General features: G+C 39.6%; 1 protein-coding gene across 4 annotated transcripts in view; it reads left to right on the top strand.

Moving 5' to 3' along the window:
- Nucleotides 1–24,075, top strand: part of AFAP1L2 (actin filament associated protein 1 like 2) — a 2,783,820-nt gene that overhangs the window by 1,567,709 nt on the left and 1,192,036 nt on the right. For all 4 annotated transcript variants that reach the window (XM_044055822.1, XM_044055821.1, XM_044055820.1 and 1 more), the window contains one exon: nt 23,796–23,998. In XM_044055822.1, coding sequence (XP_043911757.1) covers nt 23,796–23,998 — 203 coding nt within the window. The remainder of the gene's footprint in view (nt 1–23,795; nt 23,999–24,075) is intronic.

The raw sequence follows: 24,075 nt of genomic DNA, 5'->3' as shown, positions 1-24,075 counted from the left end.
TCTCATTGCCTGGAGAATGTTCAGAAGGGACAGATAAGATAAAGGCATGCTGTTAACAACTATCAGAGTTATCTATATATTTGATAGGTCTCTTTCGAAAATCATTTTGAGCATGTAGAATGCCTAGGTACCGATAATTTAAATATGGAAATGATAAAAAAATACTTGCACAAAGGAAAAAGCTCTTTACTAAATAGCTGCATTGCCTCAAAATACCTGCTTGCATGCGCATAGCTGAGAGTATGTTTATTTTTTATTTCTCTAATTTGTTTGTTTATTGTGCGTGTGCATGTGTGTGTGTGTGTGTGTGTGTGTGTGTGTGTGTGTGTGTGTGTGTGATTTGTAAAAAGGTCTTGCTTTTTATTTGCACTACAATGTAATTAAGTAAAAATATAAAATAGTAAATAAGAAGTCTCAGTAGTCAGGAAACATTGATTATGTTTAGTTGACAATACGTAGTCTCTTAGAAAAGAATACAATTTCTCACAAAAGACATACATCACTGTCTAATGCACAGTATGTATATTTACAGTGTAACAAAGTCAATGTTTATGTGAAAAAGAAAAATGCTATTTTATTTTATGCAGTATCTAGGGACAGAAAACCAGCTTATAAGCGATGTTAGCAATTCATGAAGTAGTGATATGTGTTAATAATAATATGCTATCACTCATATTTTGACAAGTATTTTTAACATCCTAAGATGTGATATATTGTTAATTTTCTTTGCATAATTAAGACATATTTATAAGCATTGTTGTTAATTAATGATGCCTAGTAGTTTTAGTTAAAAAAACATTAGTGCTGTCTTTTATGTTCAAGGGCATTTGGTTAACATTATAACTATAGCAAGGCTATCACTTCATCTGGATAATACAGTGCATTCCTATACCAGATATTCTGCTTTCACACCTATATCTGGACTTTTGAAAAAGGAGTTTCCAAAAACAGGAAACATTCTTCCCTGAATATGTAGCCTTACAGTCAGAAAACTGTGAGTGGTGGTGCGCGGTAGTGTTGTCGCCTGACAGTAAGACGTTGGCCTGTTCGATTCTCAGCTAGAGCGTCTTCTGTGTGGAGACATGCGTGAATAGGCGTACATTCGTTGAAGGTTGTGCGTCAGGGCCGGCAACTCGGCACGTAAAAATCTGCTGCCAATCATTAGCGGACCGGAGCTCCGCTGTGGGGACCCCTAACCGGGAAAAGCCGAAAGACACAACAACAGTTAGAAAACTGTGAGTAGGCAATTGTCTTAAAATTAGTGTTTTATGCAAGAGTGAAGCCTCCTGCAACTCTATGAGGTCTTATGCTCAAGAAATACCCTGCTACCTAAATTATCATCTGTGAGTTGTCATTACTGAGAGACATGGGGGAGAAACAAACTAATTCAGGTTCTGTAAAACAGAACTGGAAACCATCACATATCGGGTTGCTGGCTGTGATGCATTAATGGCAGAGGGCCTATATACTGAAAGGCATAATAATGTGGCAATACTATTGCACTGGGGATTGTGCCAACATTACAATACAGAAGTAGCTGAGAAGCATTGAAAAGATGAGCCACAAAACATTATAGAGAATGAATGAAGTTTATATCACACGGGATTACTCATTGCCAACAGTTCAAAAAACAGAAGTAAGAAAACCAGATATAATAGTCCATGAAAAATAAAAGGCAAACATTGTGTACAGAGACACAAAGTCATAAAATGAAATGATTTGCAGGCATGAATGATGGCAATGTGGTAGAAGGATATCCAGACAGTTCCAATAGTAGTAGGAGCATTAGGTTTCATAAAAAAGAATCTACAGTCCTATGTAGATATGTTACCGATACATGTAACTCTATTCGGACTACAGTAGGAGTCAGTTTTGGGCACACTGTGGGTGCTGCGACAAGCACTTTTGGCTAACATCAAAGATTTAAACAATATTAATTTTATGAACGTTAATCATATTTTGACTCAGGAATGTGGTCCATTCCCATTAAAGTACTAGAAACCCAAAACAGACTTGGAGAAATAAAACTAAGAGAAAAGGGAAATGTTTTCTTTTTTTTTTTTTTTTTTTTTTTTGCTCAAACCCCCCACATGTGGATACCTTTCTTCTGTGGATTGAGAGAAAAGCAGATTTTTCAAAACAGTGCTCCATTCTGTCTGTCTGACTTGAACACTTTAATTTCAAAAGAAGACATTACACCCTCTGAAAGATAATTTAATACTCTGATATTCAGCAACTGTCATAAACTATATTTTGTAGGTAAAATACTCTATGAAGAAATAAGAAATGAACAGATACAAGCAAATCCTTTAAATTGCTGACTGTGTTACACTGAGGATGAATGTAACATGACATGATTGTGAGAATTTAATAAAAGTATATTTCGCTGCAGAAAAGTGCTTATATATACCGATTGTACTAGACCGAAATGCACAAATTATTTTGTAGTATAAAGCATTTCAGTGAGATAGTATACAATTATTACTGCAAGTATGAAGATTATATAGTATTTTTATAGAGGGGTGTTCATTTCTTGCATTTTCAATATTCTAACGTCGTCTTGTTCTCTTTTCAACTTGTAATGAATTCTGGAATACCCATAGTAATTGAAAACTTATGATAAAATGAAATCCAGTCACAGGGTTGCAATCTTTCCAAAGAAACCTACACAAAATGATATTGTTAACATATTTTATTTTCATATAACAGTATATTCACAAATTATACCCTTTTGTACACTAATACAAGCGTAGAGCTTAAGAGTAATATTTATAGTCATTGCTTCACTAAACGCTGTAGTCTTTACTGTGCTATCTTTAGAGACAGCTCTGTGTAATAATACCACAGGATATCAGACATCCTCACATTAAATGTTATTATGGATACTTGTTTTTTTGACAGACAGTATATGTACCTACTGAAATAAAGTAACAGCCCTTATTTACAACTATGAACAACTAAGTAAAGGCCTAACTTGTGACAGACTGGTAACTCTCCCTAAAGTTTAGTATTATCATAATTATTTACAATCTGAAAGGTCTGTGTGTCTGTCTTATTACTAAACACAATTAACGAACACAGTTCAGTCAAGATGTGGACACGTGAATCTCTGAGACTGGCAAACAAAGAAGCATTCTAGATTACCAGGAAACCGCTCTTTATCACCATTTCTTTTTTATGTATCTATTTATTTTATTTATTTATTTATGTATTTGTTTCCATGAAGCTGTATACCCTTAAAGAGAAGAACACCTCTCAACTATCCCTGATTCTGCCTCATATTTTTATCTTGTCCCTCATATTTTTGTCCTGTCGCTCTTAAATTGTTTGATTTTCTGGTAAATCAGTGAGGATTACAGTCAATAATGGCAGACATCAGAGTTTCTTATTTACTACTGTGAAGAAAATGCATGTTGATTCAAAACCTGTTCTATTAAGCTTTTAAGTGACTTAGAGTAACATTTTAAAAAATTGTCCCAGATTTTGGGCCTTTGTCCTCCCATTTTTTGGGGGGCTTTGCCAAGGATTCTATAGCAAAGAAGTTGAGCGCTATGAGGGGAAGCTGCCATAGTTCAAAGTTTAAGTTTATGCTGACATCTAAAGCCTAATTATATGAGCAGATATGTACCAGACTGACAATAAACTGTTCTTTGCCTTTTAAAAGTAGTCATATGTGTGTGTGTGTGTGTGTGTGTGTGTGTGTGTGTGTGTGTGTGGGGTTCTATTATAGGTGCTCATGTGTTCGTAGCTCGTGACACACTTACTCGCTGTCACGTGCTGCATATGGCAAGTGATCTAACTCCTTCTAGCTTAATCTTAGTTAATTACCCAGCCCTCCCAATACTTAAGCCCACTGAATGGTGTAGCCTGATCAGAACCCTAAATCTAACAATAAAATTTCTATCTGTTCCCTAACCCTAACCATGGCACTCCCCTCCATAGCCCTAAAGTCCCTAATCTCTCCCTAACCCAAAACTCCACTCCCAGTCCCTAAACATAAAGCTGCCCCCAAACCTAAATTCCCCTCCTAATTATTGCCTAAAATCCTAACCTACACTTGTCCCTATTGCATCAAGACAGCTGCCAGACTTACTTTACTCAAACTCAAGTAGTGTGTTCAATTCCCCTCTTTACACGTTGCTACCCCTCTTCCAGATTCTGCCAACCCTCTCGCCTAAACATGATGTCCCTGGCTGTGAGACAGAGGTCTTCATGCACCTGGGACTTGAACACTTGTTGTAGAGCTATACACACAGGTGTGTGTGTGTGTGTGTGTGTGTGTGTGTGTGCATGCATGTGTGCGTGCATTTCTGTGTGTGCGTGTGTGTGGGTGTATGCATGTGTGTGTGTGTGTGTGTGTGTGTGTGTGTGTGTGTGTGTGTGTGTGTGTGTGTGTGTGTGTGTGTGTGTGTGTGCGCGCGTGCATGGGTGTGCGCACGTGTGTGTGTGTGTGTGTGTGTGTGTGTGTGTGTGTGTGTGTGTCTGCGTCTGTGTATGTGTGTGTCTGTGTAGGGTGTGTATGTGTGTGTGTGCGTGTGTGTCTGTGTAGGGTGTTCATGTGTGTGTGTGTGTGTGTGGGTGGTGTGTGTGTGTGTGTGTGTGTGTGTGTGTGTGTGTGTGTGTGTGTGTGTGTGTGTGTGTGTGTGTGGTTATGGCCATTTAGTTCACTGATTTTCCAGTGTATAAAATAAGGAAAAGGAGTACATGAACAGATTTATTTTTTAAATAAAAAGATCTCAATTTATTTAATTTTTCAGTATGAAAGGCAACTGTGCTAGGGAGAAGCTTACCACCCCCAAATCTGTAGATTGAGATTTTGAGGATTGTTTTTATGCAACATAGTGATAAAGACTGAACTACAAATAGCATATGAAAATGTTATTATTCCATATTGTTGAAGTCACATATTTGATTTAACAAAACTTCAGTCTCTCTAACAGCTTGTTAAAATCAATAAGAATGCAACTTTTGGGGGGCTTTATCCATTCATCATAAAATAGTTGAAATACTTCTTGGAAAGGGCAAACAAAACACTGTAAGGAGTCCTGAAAAATCAGTGTTACAAAGCATTTTCTGATGCATTTTTGCCAGATTGAGTGCATTCAATACGTAGATTAAAATGTTTCACAGTAACAAGTGTACCAATCCAGTTCAATTGAACATATGAAAATGCTGTCAGTAGTTATTTTGTAAAAACTGTATTTTAATAAATTTAATCAGAGAAACAGACAAGTTCTGAAAGTTAACACTTTTTTGAAAATATTTTTATTTTCTCCAGGTTAAGCTTGGATTTTTTGTGGTAGATAATTTTGTTTCATCAAGGAAATAAAGAAACGTCAAGCTTTCAGGCCTGCAGAAAACTAGTCTACATTACTGTAAACATAGCTTTCTCAAACACTTTAAAATGCTTGATATTTATGCAGCAGAGTAATTACTTCCCACAAATATACTCCTGTTCATTTTGTGTGCCACTTTTTCGAATGAAGCCTATTGTGGTAAAAGGTTAAGCAGGCTAGACGAAACTTCCCTATCCATGTCAACATGCCCAGATCATCCTATGCAATCCCAAAACATTCCTAGGGCCTCTGAGACTTATAAACCCCTGGCATGTTCTGGGTCTACCCCGGGACCTCTTCCCAGGAATCTATTCTTAGTACACCCCAAACCAAATGGGAGGTCTTCAAGGGACATCCTCACTAAGCATCCAAACTATCTGACAGTGGTCAGTGCAGAAGAGCACTGTCTCTTGTAATGTCCTTCTAGTACCTTCAGACACAAAACAGCTTTTTAAGACTGGTTTACATTTTTCATAATGGATGTTCAGGATGAGATGTGTCTGGAGCATTTCTCCCCAGGCCTCCACTGAAAAATGGCTTAGTTCCAAGTCAGACTTTTCTGGTTAACAAATGTTAAATAAATAAATGTTTATTTATGACGCTAAATTATATCAAGTTTTCTTGCAGCAAACAAGGGGGAAAACAGAAAACAAATCTATTCAACAGGTTCTGAAGTTCAGTTCACAATAGCGTAATTCTGCATGTTGACATTTCCAAAGCCAAAAACATTTAAAGAGTTTAGGTTTATATTTTCAGAATTCTTTTCCATTAGTATTTAACACAAGTGGAAAAAAAATCTGTGGTATCCATCAAAGTCTCAGAAAACCCAGTATGCAACCTATACTGGGTCAAAAACAAACCAAGCAGAAACTCCACAGTGTGAAGGGTGTGAGGTTCACTCCTTGAATTATGTTATCCCCCTAGTTCACTGATAAAAATTGAACTGTAAAATATGTATTACAAAATAATAAAATAGTAAGTAGTCCACGGTTGAATTAAAAATGGAATATCCTTTATTAAAACACACAAACAAGCGATCTTAGTTGAGTATAATGACAAGCATTAAAGACATTCATTAATTTATATATAATAAAGTTATTTGGAGCAAGGGACTGGTTACAGAGGGTGGTTCTGTTAAGAGCAATAAAAGCATTAAACTCATTCCTTTAACCAAGTCCCCTTCCCCCTTAACACCATAGTGTAAACTGAGACTGTGCTACCTTAGAACTGAAACTTAAAAGCTAGACAAATTAAAATATATATGAACAACTTATTAAGGCTAACCTACTAATCCAAACTTTATTATTTAAGAAACCAACTCACTAACAAAATGACTAATTAACTAACAAACAGATCACCCACTAGACATCTATCAGAATAAATATTAGTAACTTATAAGAGTATTAGTGTTTAACACAAGGCGACAGTCCTGCTTGCCTGTCAGCACAACCTAGCATTTCTACTCCGTCAGGTTTACAGGCAGTTCTTCTCACACACAGAGGTTACCTAAGATTTATCCTCAGACCTTTCCGGCATGGAATCTGATCTCTGGTTGTGTGATAGTATTCATTATATTCCTCAACATACACCTGTTCCCTAGGGAGGCTTCCCTGCCTGCCTTCATAAAGGCCCCCATCTGGCCTTTTGTAGTATTCTCTGGTTTAACAACCACTGGTCTTCCCCACCCTTCTCCAAGTTTCTGTGTCATGCAGAGTGAGCGCAACTACCCTGTAAAGGAAGCAAACCTGTGCTGCTTGTATCTGAAATCGAATCCTTTCATTCAGTGCTGAAATCCTCTCCTCAGGTGAGGTTGGAGGCATAAACTGACTGGTAAACTGACAGCATTCTCCTATGACACAGTTCTCACTTCATAGCCACAGCTTGGTATGTCTATATTAGTGCTACTCCTGCATGTATCTGTCAGTCTCCTGATCCCCTGTACTTTTACTTATGATCAAAACTTCTAGGTGTTTTAACTCATCTGTATGAGGTAACTGTTTCTCCATCATCTGCAGAGATAAGTCCAATCTTTTCCAAGAAAAGAACCACGACCTAAAATATCAAGCTGCTGATTTTCATCCCATCTAGTTCACACTCACCGAGCTGTTCCAGGACATACAGAATATCATTTTCACTTCATGGTATTAAAACAACATCACCTATGGACAACAAAAATGCAATCCTCACAGCCATATGCTGGATACAGTCCAGACTTCACTTATAGCCTTACAGTATCCTGTACATAAAAATCACAAAATGGAGGGAAGACAAAAGCTACTATTGCTGTGGTCCTGCTGCCACCTTGAATGTGTTTGACTTTCTGCTGGGAATCCAGGCATACCTTTTGCTTGTTAATCACAAGGACTGTATGTCATATAGCAGGGGTCCCAGAACCTGTCTGTATTCTACGACATGCCACAAGACATTCTTAAGTGTGTGTGCTCATATGTTTTCTCCAGCTTCAAAAAACACACGTAGACAGCACTGGCAATCTCTATGAATGCCTACAGTAAGAACTGATGGACTATTCCATAATGAGGATGTAACCCTCACTGCTCCTCCTTCTGTTCCAAGGACACGACAGAATCCACCTTGCTCCTTCCACTGTTCCACAGACAGAATAGAATCCCCATTGGTCCTCTCATTAATCCACAATCAAGACAGGATATACTTTGCAACTTCCGCTGTTCCATAGACAGGACAGAATCCATATTGCTCTTCCCACCTTACCTCTCAACTAACAAGATTTTCACAAAATGTCCACATTTTTGCCTCATATTTTTGCTCTTTTCCTCATAAAATCTGTGATTTCCTGGCAAGTCACAGGGATGAGCTGAGGACTGAAGTCACTAAATAATGACATATAGTTTCAGAATTCATATCCTTCAGAAAAATGCATGCTAAGACAGATCCTGTTATTTTAGCAACTTTTTAAGTATATAAGAGAACATTTAAAATCGGTCTCTATGTTTTGGCCTTTGACCCCTCCCCCTCATTATGTGTGATTTCCTGCACTAAGAGGTTGAGAGGTATGCCTCCCAACGTTCTATGGACAGGGCAGGATATATTTTGCTCCTCCCACTTTTCCATAGACAGAACAGAATCAACATTGCTCCTCCCACTGTTCCTTGAATAGAGCATGATATACTTTGCTCCTCCCACTGTTCCATAGACAGTCCGGAATCCACAGTGCTCCTCCCACCCTTCTATGCACAGGACAGGATCCTTTGCAGCTTTCCCCAGGAAGGCTGAGGAGTGTAATCCTCCCTATAATTGAAACATGTCCTCCTATTCCTCCATTTTTAAAAGACAACTGTCACCTCTATTTGCCACATCATAGGTGTTTCACCACCTTCCATGCAGTGTTGAAAAGGTACAGTAAGCATGATGCTCCAGCAATGGCCAGGTGTCCTCAGCATTTAAATTGTATCTTATACAGTCCTGCATCCTTGCCACAGAGGAATTATTTAACTGCTACAGTGATTACATCTGCAGAAGTGGATCCAGGCTCATCAGTTGCTTCAGACACTGCTTCTGCTGACAAAGGCATATCATCTGGATTCAGGAGATCCTCAAAGTGCTCCTTTCCCCTCCAGAAAGTTCCCTGAGTTAAACATATTGTTTTGTCATACTTGTTGAAAACAGCTGCTACAAGGTCCCATGGGAATACATTCATAACACTGAATGTAGAAGTACTGAGCACAAAAGATTGACCATATAAGATCAAAGTATGGAGCACTGAAAAACAGCAATAAGCAACTTTCAGCAAGCCAAGCACCCCCTGCTAATTGTATGTGCAAACTCTAAGATCACACTGGGTGGAAGGGAAAAAGCAGCCCCTGCTATACTGCGATCTCATACAAAATACTACCACCTTTTTAGTGTTGCTAAAAAGCCAGTAGCACTTGGCTTCATTCTTCTGGACTAAAGTCTTATGTGGTCGATCTTTCATGCTTTGATATTTCTTCATTCAGTGTTATGGATGTATCCCATTCCATGTACCTTTCCTGAGTCATCTCATGGTTTGCAGTAACCTCTTTGATGTTATCTGAAAGCCTTTCTCCATGGTCTTAACAAACGTTTCCCATTTCTCATCCTTCGCTTTGAAAACTACAGCAGCATCTGCCTTCCTGGTCTGCTGGCACCAATCAGTCAGATTTGGAAATCTCTTCCCCTTTTACCATTGCAAGGAAGGCATATTTCTTGATGGCTTCCCTCACTCCTGATGTCCAGCAGTGCATCCTATATTCACTTCCACGATGAGCACTAAATACCTTTCAGTCACAGGTCCTAGTCTCTGCCTCACTAACACCTCAGTAAGTCTTAATCAGAGTCCATCTTGGGTTCCTGTCTGTGGCTTTCCCATTGTATATGGAGAAGCTGTTCCTAAGATGAGAGTGAACTCAATCCATTCAGATCCATTTGACAGGCATCCCTAGAACATAGTCGCAAATGCTTGTGATTTCTGGGTCTATGTAGCTGCTTCTCTGGCCAAATGACACAGATGACCACCAAGTGGTGATCATTGAATGTTTCAGCACCACTCATGACTTAAGTGTCCAGAAGATAGAGCCTCATATCTGATGACATGAATATAAACTCCATCAGTGGCCTTTGGCTCAAGGTGCTACAGAACCAAGCACTCTTACAAACATCCTTGTCTTTAAATATGGTCTTTGTTGTGGATATTCCATGGGTAGCATAAAATTCCAAACCCAGTTCCCCACTCCGGTTCACATCAGGGAAGCTGTTCCTTCCAGTGAAGCTGCTGCAGGCATCTCTGTCCTTCCCCACTTCAGTACAGAATTTTCCCTGTAAATCTATGATCAGTAGGTGTTACTGTATCGATCAGAGCTCCCACAGTATCTAAAAGGGTCCAGTAGTCTGAACAATTGTTAGGTGCATATGCACAGGCAACAAGTTAGAGTTTTCATTTCTACAATTATCACTCACTTTGAAGTGTCCAGTTCACCTGCTTCACACAAATTCTAACTGTACAGCATGTAGTGGAGGTTTGAGAGCATCCCCATGTCTGCCCAGTCCAGTGTGAGAGAGCGACTACTCTTACTAAAGAAATTTGGCTCCTACAGAACCTGTGCATGTAGAGGTAATACCAGCTAAATCTAACTGATAATTTTCAACATCCTAAAAAAAGCTGTGGTTCCTGCTCCAGTGGAGAGCAGACATTCCTTGTAGTAAATGCTATTTTCATTGCCAGCACTTAACCAGTAATGCTGCTGTTGACCACTTATTGCATAACACCCACTTAGCCACTTTGTCTTGTGAGTGATAAGCCTAGGAAGTGGCTCTGTGAGCCTTTTTTGGCTGATCTTGCCCTCTGTGTGCTCACTAGTGAATGCCGTCCCCACAGTTAGCTCCTGTGGTGTGTCCTTCTTCTGGGTGAGTTTTTTTGATTTTTTTTTTGATAGCCCCCCCCCCCCCCGCTCTTTAAATATACAAACTCTGAGACCGCACTATAATGCGGTAAAGGAAAGATTTCCCTTTATATACACACACACACACACACACACACACACAGCACACACACCACACACACCACACACACACACACGCACACACACACACACACACACACACACACACACACAAGCAGATGCACAAGCACACTGACTCACTCACACGCAGTCCTTGTACACACACACACACACACCAACCCACATACATAACCTGTTGTACTACTGTTGCAACAACAACATTATAACAGCCACTGTCAGTGGTATTTATATTACTTCAGTATAATGCAGGATAGTAACAGGGTATCATTAACATTTTTCAACTTATAAAATGGGATGGTGGGATATTACTGCCTTTAAATTCTAAGCTACTTATCTTTCACATTCTCTATAATAGGAGGAAACTGATATATATGGAATAAAGTGAAATGGTGCACTGCTACAGTCATCCCTCTCCACAAGGGAGGAGCGACTACAGACCCTGGGAACTATCGCCCCATTAGCCTGATGAGTCTGATATGCAAAGCTATGGAACACATCATCATGGACCTAATAAACAAAGATATATGGAATCTCCAAACTCTGGATTCCACACAGTTTGGTTTTGTGAAGGGTAGATCATGCCTGCTCAACTTGGTCAACTTCTTTGAGTCAGTCACCAGAGCTGTGGATGAAGGCAAGGAGGATCATACAGCCTACCTTGATCTGGCCAAGGCCTTTGAAACCATTCCCACTCAGGAATCATATAAAAACTCAGTAAGCTAGGCATCAACCCCTATATCACTAGGTGGGTTGCAAACTGGCTCACAGATAGAACCTACAGCGTGAAAGTAGCTGACTCCAAATCAGACTGTCGACCAGTCACGAGTGGAGTCCCACAGAGTTTGGTCCTGGGTCCTCTCATGTTTCCTATCTACTTCTTTGAAGTCCAGGCCAACACGAAGGGACTCTGGGTGACAAAGTTCATAGACGATTGCAAGTTGGGAGCTATTATTAACTCCCCAAGTGATGTTGACATCCTACAGAAAGGCTTCAATGAGACAAACAACTGGCGCCAGAACCATAGCCTTAAGCTCAATGCCAAAAAATGTGCCGTCATCCCCACTGGGAAAAACCCGGTTCCCTTGAATTACCACATTGATGGTAGTCCACTGAACACAGAAGGTGTTATAAGAGATCTGGGAACACAGGTTTACAGCAACCTCTTTTTTGAACATCACATTGCCACTGTGATCAGAAAGTCCTTGTATGTGGCACATCTCATTACTAAGGGTTTTGCATCCAGGAAGAAAGAGGTCATTGTCTCCCTCTACTCTTCCCTCCTAAGGCCAGTCATCAAGTATAATGCCCCATTTGGGATGTACCTCACTAGACACCTGCAACAACTGGAGAGACCGCAAAAGTGGCTCACAAAGAGGATCCTAGGCCGTAAACACTTGTCCTATATGGACAGACTCAAAAATTTCCAACTATTCTCTGTCTCATATCGCCTACTTAAAGGCGATCTCTGCTTGACTTACAAAGCCATGTCTGACCCAGCTCTGTTAGAAATGCTACATCTAAAGAAATCCCAATCCCACCATACCACATGTTCCAGAGACCTCAACCTCACTACCACAATCAACAGAACATGCTGGAGGGACAGTTTTATAACCCAGAGACTGCCCATGTTATGGAATAGACTTACCATACATGTCAAGCAGATCATCTCACTGGCCCTCTTCAAGAGGAATCTTGATGGGTGGATGGGAAATAGAAAATTCACCCTGGGGATCACTCCAGTGGCTCTACTCGACAGATGCACTAGGAACTAAGGTCGGGTGGCACAATGCCAGGGTAATCCTATGGGCTAGGCTTGTAAAGGCTCCAGGGCCATTCGCCTATACACACCTATGAGCCTATAAGTGATTCATGCCCATTGTGTTTATTATTAATTGCAAGATAAAAAGGAAGATTGTGAAGAATTGTACATCATCATCAAATGAGATGTTTTCTGCTGTTTGCATGAGTATAGTATATCCAACAAATCACTGAAACCTCCACGATGGATTAGCAGCAACGATTTTATTTTTGTAAAAACAGAACAAGCGCTTTCATGCACCTAACAAGTGCGCTTCATCAGGTTATAACAATCAGAGATGAGTATAGCCATTATATAGTAGTGGCATACGCCCTAATTAACAAACATTTTGGCGGGTAAAAACAAACTATTAGTTTTAAAAAACCATTGAAATCTCATTAGTGCATATATCAAAATCCGTGAGAACTATTTGATAAAAAGTTTTTTTAACCACAATTAGCAACATCCTTGTCACTGATACAACTAAACTAATGAAATAAAAATACTAAAGTGTACTACAAAAAATACATAATTAGTTTCCTTCCATTCAAAAGTAACTATGCATAAATGAAATCAGCTAAATTCATCTTACATGCATATTTGCAATTCCTATTACTCGTATGTTAAAGAATTATATCTCCATACGTTTTAATAGGACATCTTGTACTATTTTTGCTATTTGATGAATTCTGCAAGATACCTCATACTGAATATGCACGGAAACAGCCAATAAATAAAAACTTGTGAAACATGAAAATAAAACGGCGATCAGGCAAAATAATAAAAGCTGACAAAAACAATGAACAAAAAACTAAAAATTGAACGTACATGGCGGTCCAGAGGCCACAATCTAATGTAAAGCAATTGTATGATAACCCTCCTAATATCTTATACAACTTGTAATATGTTCAGTTAGTAAGTTCTTTAAAACATCATGATATTTAAATGCATTATGACTGTTATATGCATATAACAAACTAGTTTATAAATTATGAAAAACCTATAAACTTCACATAAGCCACATAAATATATAAATCACTAGTTGTTGCTAGTATGGTTCTATAATTAGTATCAAACATACATAATAAAATACAATATTTCATAACAGCGCTGGTCTGATGCTGAGAGCTGTATTTAGTCCTGGCTCTATATGTGCTCTGAGTGTCAAAATCCATCTCAGTTCATATAGCTCTAAAGTACCTAATGTGACCAGAGACTGCCCATGTTATGGAATAGACTTACCATACATGTCAAGCAGATCATCTCACTGGCCCTCTTCAAGAGGAATCTTGATGGGTGGATGGGAAATAGAAAATTCACCCTGGGGATCACTCCAGTGGCTCTACTCGACAGATGCACTAGGAACTAAGGTCGGGTGGCACAATGCCAGGGTAATCCTATGGGCTAGGCTTGTAAAGGCTCCAGGGCCATTCGCCTATACACACCTATGAGCCTATAAGTGATTCATGCCCATTGTGTTTATTATTAATTGCAAGATAAAAAGGAAGATTGTGAAGAATTGTACATCATCATCAAATGAGATGTTTTCTGCTGTTTGCATGAGTATAGTATACAGAGGTCAAGTGAGGTAATCAAATTAAAACAGTAATTTAAATCTTGACATTAGGTTTTAGTTTTGCTGTTATAGTTTTCTATAACCAGAGGATTTTAGCTCAGGAGAAAAATGGTGGACAACATGTGAACATTTAAAAGAGTAATCAAACGGGTAATAATGTCGTTCTGATATGGTTTGGAAGTTGGTAGAATGGTTAAGATGTTTACCTCACAGACACAAAGTACAGGTTTTGATTCTCACCTTTGAAGGAAAACTGACTTGACTTGAAATGACTATCAAGGACAGCTAACCTGCAGTGTGTCCCCCTAAAAAAGGCTACTGGCTTAGTGTATTTACCTGGCTAACTTGCATTATAAGTGTGACAGGACTGGAGAAACACAGACTTCTAAGATAGAATGTGGATGGAGGCCGGGATGCTGGGGCATAGCGACAGACTCTACTCAAAGGGCAGAAGAAAGTGATTTAGAGTGGTAATGAACTCTGCTTGCAACTTTGAATAAGATTTCAAATGGTCAGGAAAGTGAGAGACATGACAATACAGCAGAGCATTGAAAGGTTCGTTTTTTGTTTTTTTGCTTTAGTAAATGTAACGATGAATTGCTCATTCACTGTAATGTAACTTAACGTATGTGAGCTTTTATTTTCCAGATATACAACCTTCAGGAGCCATATCAACTTGTCATCATAGGGAAAAAAGTGAAATAGCATACGTATTCTTAAAATAGCTTTGCTTAACATGTAAAAGCGCCTACTTTCAACACTTTTGTTTAATTTTAATTTTATTTTATGATTTGGTACCTAGGTAAGGAGGCTGGTCTACTGACCCTTTTTTACTCATGTCTTTAAGTGGATGGTTTAGAGAACCATTTTATGATGGGACCTTAGATTTCAACATGGTACACAGTCTTGCTTCTTCTAGACCAACTTTATTATCGTTGTTCTTGTTTTGCTGGTTTACTTTTCTCATAGGTTCATAGGTTCATAGGTTCATACTAGGCTACCTGCCCTGGGGCAATTATAAGCCTAGCCCGATTCTGTATGGCTTACGCCACCCCTTGATTTGAGTATACTGTGCCCTTTTTAAGGTTTAGTTTACTGTGCCTCTGTCTAATACTGACACGGGAGTAATCCCTGGGACAAACCTACGATCCCCCATCCACCTATCGAGATTCTTTTTGAAGAGATTCAGCGAGGTGCTCTGCCTCACATGAACTGGAATTCTATTCCAGAGCGATGGGAGCCTCTGGGTTATGAACCTGTCCCTCCAGCAAGTTCTATTTATTTCTGTGCTGAGGTTCAAGTCCCTCGAGTGTGTGGCTTTAAGGGATTTAGATTTACTGAGGTGGAGCATGTCCATTAATTCTGGATTTGACATATATTTGTATGTCAGGCATAGATCGCCTCGAAGTAGGCGGTATGCAACTGAGTAGAGCTGGAGTTTTTTTAACCAAGCAGCATATGGCATCTGTTTGAGACCCTTGATCCTCTTGGTGAGATACTTTTGGGGTCTTTCCAATTGCTGCAGGTGTTGGGTAAGGTACATCCCAAAAGGGGCATTGTATTCTATGATGGGCCTGATGAGGGGATGAATAAAGGGGCACGATTACCTCTATTGATCTAGATATGAAACCCTTCGTGATGAGGTGGGCTATGTAGAAGGTCTTTCTAACCACTTTGGCAATGTGGTTTTCAAAGGAGAGATTGCTATCAACTTGGGTCCCCAGGTCCCTAATAACTTTCTCTGTACGTAATGGGTTTTCACCTATGTGGTAATTTGTGGGCACATTGTTTTTGCCAAAGGGTATGACTATACATTTTTTGGCATTTAGCTTTAAACCATGGCGCTGGCACCAGTTATCTGTCTCTGTGAGACCTTTTTGAAGGATGTTTATGTCAGCTGGAGAGTCGATTATGGTGCCCAGTTTGCAGTCGTCTGTGAACTTGGTGAGCCATAGTCCTCCCACATTTGCCTATACCTCTGAAAAGTATATACCGAACAAGAGTGGTCCCAGGACAGAACCCTGTGGGATGCCACTTGTGACCGGTTTCGAGTCTGACATGGCTCCAGCAACTCTCACTCTGTGGGTTCTGTCTTTGAGCCAGTTTGTGACCCGTCTTGTGACATAGGGGTTTATATTTAAGCTGGATAGCTTATCTATGATGCCCGAGTGGGGTATTGTGTCAAATGTGAACTACCTTCCCTTCATCTATGGCTTTGTTGACTGTTTCGAAGAAGTCAACCAGGTTCAAAAGGCAGGATCTGCCCTTGACAAAGCCGAACTGGGTAGGATCTAGTGTCTGTAGGTCCCCAATGTCTTTGTTTATGAGCTCCATGATGATCCTCTCCATAGCCTTGCAGACTAAGCTAGTCAGGCTTATGGGGAGATAGTTTCCAGGGTCCGTAGAGGCTCCACCTTTGTGGAGTGGGACCACTTTTGCTGTACGCCATTCTGTGGGCACATATCCTGTAGTGAGGCTGAGATTGTATAGCTGTTTTATTTGAGGGATTAGTTCCTCTTGGAGTTCATGTAGGACACAACCTGGGATGCCATCTGGTCCCATGGAAGCAGTGTTTTTTGCTTTGGAGAGGGCAGCCTTCACCTGAGCATCAGAGATGTTTGGGAGGCAGCCCTCTGCTGGGATAGATACTTGCTCTTTTGGGGGGGGGGTGGAGAAGTTTGCACTGAACCTGTCTGCCAGGATATTTGGTGATGTCTGTGGGTTCAGTGTATTTTTTGTCATTTAGAATCAACTCAGAACAAGTCTGGGAGTTGCATCCCAGGTTCCTAACATAACTGAAAAAAGCCTTATGATTGTCTTTGGTGTCCTGTGCAATTTTTCTTTCGAAGCTGGCCTTGGAGGATTTTATGAGGGATCGTAATTTTTTGCTAGTACTGATCAGAGATGCCTTCCCTTCTAGGGATTTTGCTCTATCATGTAGTAGTTTCCTCCTTCTGTTGTACAGTTTATTTATGGCAGGGGTCCACCAGACTGGACGCCTGCCTTTGGATGATTGGGTCTTGGTTTTGTTTGGGATAGCATGATCCATGCATTCCTGGAGATGTCCGTAGAATGCGTTTATATAGGATTCTGCAGTTTGGGCCGTAGTTTCCACTGGCCCTGGGGCCTTGAAGGATTCCACTTTGGTTTTGAGAAGTGAGAAGTTCGCTTTTGAGAAGTTTTTCACTGTGGTTTTCTGGGCTGGGGGTGGGGTCGGGATGTGGATATCCAGTGAAATTAATTTATGGTCTGATCTTACCAATGAGGGATATACTTCTGGTGTGGAGCATAGAGTCCCCATGTTGGTAATGATCAGGTCTAGTATGTTGCCCCCTCTTGTGGGAGTGGTGACTAGTTGTTCCATAGCATTTGAGTTTATAATTTCCAGGAACCTTTGGGCTAAGGTGCTGGGGCTTGAGTAGTGCTCCCAGTCAATGTTTGGGTAATTGAAGTCACCCAATATAATGGTGTTCGGAGAGATCTTCATATTCTCCAATGTTTTCAGGAAAGCCGAGTGGGATTCCTGACTTTGAGAGGGTGGCCTGTAGGATGCTATAAACTGAAAAGCAGTCTTGCCCACTGTTAGTTGCACATGGATGGTCTCCGATACTTCGTGCAATGCCACTAACCTGGAGGTGTGAATATCCTTGATAAATATGGAAACTCCCCCTCCTTTTGTGGTTCGGTCCGGGTTTTGGGGCCGAAAAGCATGATATGAGGTATAGCCTGGTAGTGCTGGGGTGCTCTCTGGAGCCGTGAACCAGGTTTCTGTCACTGCACAGATATCGATGTTCTCCATACTGAGGAGAGCTTCGAGTGCATGCATCTTGAGGTTAAGACTTCTGGCGTTAAGCAGCATTACCCTTAGTTTCTTGTTCCTTATGCTGTCTATGGGGGTGGGTTTGACTTTTGAGCCTTGCCTAAAAAAGGCACTATGGGGGTGGCAAGAGCCTTTGCCAATATCCGAAAGCTCAGTAGTGACAGGTGCAAGCCGTCCCTAGCGAAGCAACGTGGCTTGTCGAGCATGTCATCCCAGGCTGACAGACACTGGATCCCCTTTGAATGACACCAAAATTTTAGCCAATTGTTAAAATCGATCATTTTGTCTTTGTACTGTGGCATCATTCTAGGTGAGGGTAAGATGCTGCTCAAGGTCAGGGTCATACCACCCTGGGCTACATGATCAGAGAGCTCCTCTATGAATCTTTTCATGTAGTCCAGGGAGGTACGTCTCAGGTTATTCACGCCAGCATGTACAATGACTGAGTCATATTTGTATTTGCTTTGGAGTGACCTGAGTGCTTGCGTTATGTGGCGGATCCTAGCACCCGACAGGCAGCTCACCGTGACCTTCTCTTTATTCAGCCTGGTGAGCGGGACGTCAGTGTGTCTGGCAATAGAGTCACCTATTACAAGAGTATCAGGTGTGTTATTCAGCCTTAAGGGCTGTGGCTGCTTGGCACACTGACTTTGTGGGCTATGTGTTGTGCGTGTTTTGTTTTGAGGTAGCGTTTGCTTGGATGTCTGCTTTGGAGATCCTTCTACCAATCTCTTTGCACCCTCCCATCGTTAAGTATCACCTATTCCACACGTATCCCTCCTGTTAGTATTTTCTTTATGTTGCTTCTGCTAACAAAACGTTTTAACATGGTGTCACTATAACTTGTTAGTCTTGTTCATCTGTTTTTATTTATTTATTTTTATTTATGTATTTATTGACATTTGTTGACTGACAAAGTCCACTGGATCAGAAAGCCATTTTCAGTGGAGGCCCGGGGAGAAAAGCTCGAATTACAGATTAAGAAATGCACAAGGCAATATTATATGTACAGCAACATCCAAAGATTTCATACAAATTGTCCAAGAGTACACTACATCAAGTGCAGAGCATTAATACATTTCTAGGCATATATGATTCACTGTTTAATACAATTCGAAGGAATATTTGATTCTCTATATATTAGTAACATAAAGTACAGAGATTTACATAGTCTAGATAAGGTTCAACTTTGTGCCTTTTATTAGACAAAGTTATGGTGAATGTCAACACATTGTTTTACTCTTATTTCGATGTCAAACTTTATTCATAAGCCATTTTGTCCTTGATATATTTTGCTTTAACATACTGTTCAGTTAATGGTTGCTACTGCCTGGTCTTTGTGAACCAACATTTGTTCATGTTAATACTGTGTATATAAATGCATATATTGTTCATACGTACATATAACTATTGTTAACATATAGATGCGTATATTGTTCATACGTACATATAACTATTGTTAACATATAGATGCGTATATTGTTCATATGTACATATAACTATTGTTATATAGATGCATATATTGTTCATATATACATATAACTATTGTTAACTGGGATTATCCAACTGGGCAAGAGAAACATTTTTCAACTGCAGTCTGGAGATAAAAGCTCCACACAACAAATTACAACAATATACTATACAAGCTTTATGTAGCAAATGGCAACAGTAACATAAAGTCAAAGTATTTAGGGTACAAACAAGAATAAAACATGACATGTAAGTCTTTGCATATAAAATTCACATCTTTATGCATGGGCGAAAAACAAACATATTTATTTACATTGTAACTTTTCATGTTGCATCTCTCTCTCTCTATATATATATATATATATATATATATATATATATTGTTTGTGTCTTTTGGCTTTTCCCGGTTAGGGGTCGCCACAGCGGAACTCCGATATGCTAATGATTGGCAGTTGATTTTTACGTACCGGCTTGCCAGGCCTGACGCACAACTTTCAATGAAGGTACGCCCATTCACGCATGTCTCCACGCAGAAGACGCTCTAGCTGAGAATCGAACTGGACAGCGTCTTACTGTGAGGCGACAACGCTACTGCAGCACCAACACCGCAGTCTATATATATATATATATATATATATATATATATATATATATATATATATATATATATATAAACACACACACTTACTGAACCTTCTGATCATACAGCCAAGAAGCAGGCAGGCATACCCATGGCTTCTAAAGGGGCCAAGTCCACTAACATTCCCTTGTCTGAGTTGATGGGATGAGTTTAATGGTTTCAGTTCATCGAGTTACATGTTTGATGAGCTGTGACTTGGCAAACTAGTGTGTATCTATATAGCTATATATAACAAAAAAAAAAAAATATATATATATATATATATATATATAAATAGACACACACACACACACACACACACACACACACATGGATCTACCTGAAAAGTCCGAATCCCTACATTACCAAATTGGAAAAGATCGAGACAATATCGCTGAACTTGCAAAACACTGACACCATAGATTGCCAAATCATTGCACCAGGAAAACAGACAGTTGTCCAATGTGGGGAGCTGCACCCCTCCGCACACCCCTAACTAAATATACCAACTTTGGGCTCACACTATAGTCGGGAAAAGGGCAAATTTCCCAATTTGGGCAACTGTTCATTTTCCCTGTGCAACATTTCGGTAATCCGTGGTGTCAGTCTTTTTCAAGTTTGGCGATGTCTTCTCGTTCTTTTCAGATTTGGGAATGTGGTGATTCAACCTTTTCAGGTAGACCCATATATATATATATATATATATATATATATATATATATATGTACACACACACACACACACACACACACACACACACACACACACACACATGCACACACACACACATACACACACACACACACACACACACACACACACACACACACACACACACACACACACACACACACACACACACACACACACACTAAATATACCAACTTTGGGATCACACTATAGTGGGGAAAAGGGCAAATGTCCCAATTTGGGCAACTGTTCATTTTCCCTGTGCAAAATTTCTATAATCCGTGGTGTCAGTCTTTTTCAAGTTTGGCGATGTCTTCTCGTTCTTTTCAGATTTGGGAATGTGGTGATTCGACCTTTTCAGGTAGACCCATATATATATATATATATATATATATATATATATATATATATATATATGTATTATATATATATATATACACACACACACACACACACACACACACACACACACACACACACGGATCTACTTCATTTCACTGAAAACTCATTTTGCCAAATTTCATTTCACCGAGACCAATCGCCGAAAGCTCAAATCGCCGAAAACTCATTTGATTGAATCTCATTTCACCAGAAGTAGTAGTGGCAGTCTATATGCCCTTTTCCCCACTGTAGTGTTATCCTGGAGTTAGAATATATTGTTGGGGGGGTGTGGGGGGCACAACTCCCCCATATTGGGTGTGTGTGGCATAGCCCCCAACCTAGTTTGATTAAAAAATACTTACTTACCCTCTTAACAGAAACTGGACAGTATAGAACCAAGCTAGTTGAGGGGCTATGTCTGCCACTCCCTCCAATGTGGGGGGCTGTCCCTCCCACACCCCCCAACTATATATTTTAACTCCAGGATCGCACTACTGTGGGCAAAATGGCATTAACACTACCACTACTATTTTCAGTGAAATGAGATTCAGTCAAATGAGTTTTCGTCGCTTTGAGCTTTTGGCAATATGTTTTCGGTGAAATGAAATTCGGCAAAATTAGTTTTTGGCGAAATGAAGTAGATCCATATACATACAGACAGACACACACACATGCACACACACACACACACACACACACACACACACACACACACACACACACACACACACACACACACACACAGATACAGATGGATAAATACTCACACATTCTGTAATTCACTGCATTCTATGATATATAAAACTTATGGCATCACGGCACACTGCAAAGTTGACTTTTGATTTTGTAATCATACTTTTGTATGAACCAGCAGTTGTTTCCAATTTGCATTTTCGTGTGCACCTGGGTTGAAGGGTGGTTAGTGTACTTGCTTTGGTCTTATCTGCTTGTTTGTTGCGTGAATCATTTGCATGCAGAGAACAGCTGATGTTCCAATATGTTGGCTATGACACAACTGATTCACTAGGTAAGGTTAGTGTAAAGCAGTTGGAATGATGATCTCAAAGGCCTAGGTTCAAGTCCTACATGAAGAATGTGCTTTTTTATAAGTGCTGTGTTCCTCTTCATTGAGCAAATGATTTCCTGCTAGACAGATAAATTGGTATAGCAGTTTATTTGAGCAGTGGTTGAGTAGTTATATTACAGCACTCTTTTATCTAGTTAACAAATTTTAACACTGACCATGACAAAAGACATGTGCTAGGAGGGATTTTCTCTTTCCACCAGTCTAACTATGTATACTTATTCTAAGGTCATCACACCTTTCTTGAAAGGTATAGATTGGAAGGATAAACTGCAGTTCAGTGTTTAAAATACAAGCCTTTATGAATGCCTGTAAGCAAAGAAAAACAAACTTTCAGATTTCCCAGAAGTGTTGGCAGTCTAGTTGGAAACCCTGTCTACACCAAATAATCTGACCAAACCCTATTTATCATGAGCATTCTTGAATGCATTAAATGTTTTATATGTCTCCACAGTACAGTACATTCCAAGGATCCACAACTCATTAATTGAAAAAGAATTTAATAGAACTGGGTTTAAGTATAACATCCTTAAGCTGACTAGAATATCCGTTCCTTCTTTTCCCATGAATACTCAACTAGTTCCCTTAGCCACAATATGAGGTAACAACATACCCATTCATTTCATGTCTTTTAACTCACTCCCACCAATGGAGCTCAGGAAGTTTGCACTGTAACTTCCAATGGGCGAAGCCAAAGCCTTTTGACAGAATCAAATTATGTCCTCACACTTCAAACAAATGTTCATATCTCTGGAACCATAGGGGGTATGAAAGACGTATAAATGGCAAACTCTTCAGCACAGACTGTTTTTATAGTGGTAGCATTCTTTAGGTTCTATGTCTAAAACTGAATTTTATAAATCACAGTAAACACAGTAATTATTACATTTGTAATCTTTTGTAAACAATTTAAAATATCTCAGCCACCACTCAAGTTACACACATACTGTCAGCAGCATTGCATTCATCTACCTGAGAGCTTTCATATGAGGCTACAGAGTTATGTTTGTTTTACTTGGTTGTTGAGATATTGAGAAAAATGTGAAAATTATATCTATATAAATTAGTATCATAAAAACAACAGTTAATATTTCTTTACCTGCACTAGACAGAGGTGAAATATTAATGCAGCTGAGTTTGCCATTGTGTAAGCTTTAAGAGGAAATATTTTAAAACCTTGTACATAGCATGGTTTTGTAATTAATTATGCAAATAATAACAAGTAATATTTGACACCTAGAGGTGTCAGTAGGAGTTACCTGCAAATTCACCTGGAGCCATCACTTGGATGTAATGAGTTAAAGAAATATTATTTATTTAATAGGTATTTCTTCATTAATGATATACTTTATGCCCTTCAGCATCTTTGCATCCTCCTCTTTAACTCCTCTGCTGTAGTGATATCATGTTCTCTGTATAACAGTATCTACAAAGTACATTTACTGTTTTGTCTTATACATATTTTTATGATAAAATCATTGTAACAATAGCTGCCTTTTTTGCAGATGATGATGCTGTCAGTAGCTCATATGAATCATATGATGAAGATGAAATCATTAAAGGAAAGTCAGCAACTCATCAATGGCCATCCACCGAAGCCACCATTGACCTAATGAAGGACGCCCGGATTTGTGCATTCCTATGGAGAAAGAAGTGGCTGGGACAATGGGCAAAGCAACTGTGTATAATTAAAGAAAACAGGCTAATGGTAGGTCTTCTCCCATGATCAGGCACTCCATCTTAGGCATTTCATAGACCATGATCAGGCACTCCATTGTAGATATT

Source organism: Protopterus annectens, chromosome 14.part0, assembly GCF_019279795.1.
Source record: "Protopterus annectens isolate FY-2018-M chromosome 14.part0, PAN1.0, whole genome shotgun sequence".
Classification (NCBI taxonomy): domain Eukaryota; kingdom Metazoa; phylum Chordata; order Ceratodontiformes; family Protopteridae; genus Protopterus; species Protopterus annectens.
This window is presented reverse-complemented; position numbering and strand designations above follow the sequence as displayed.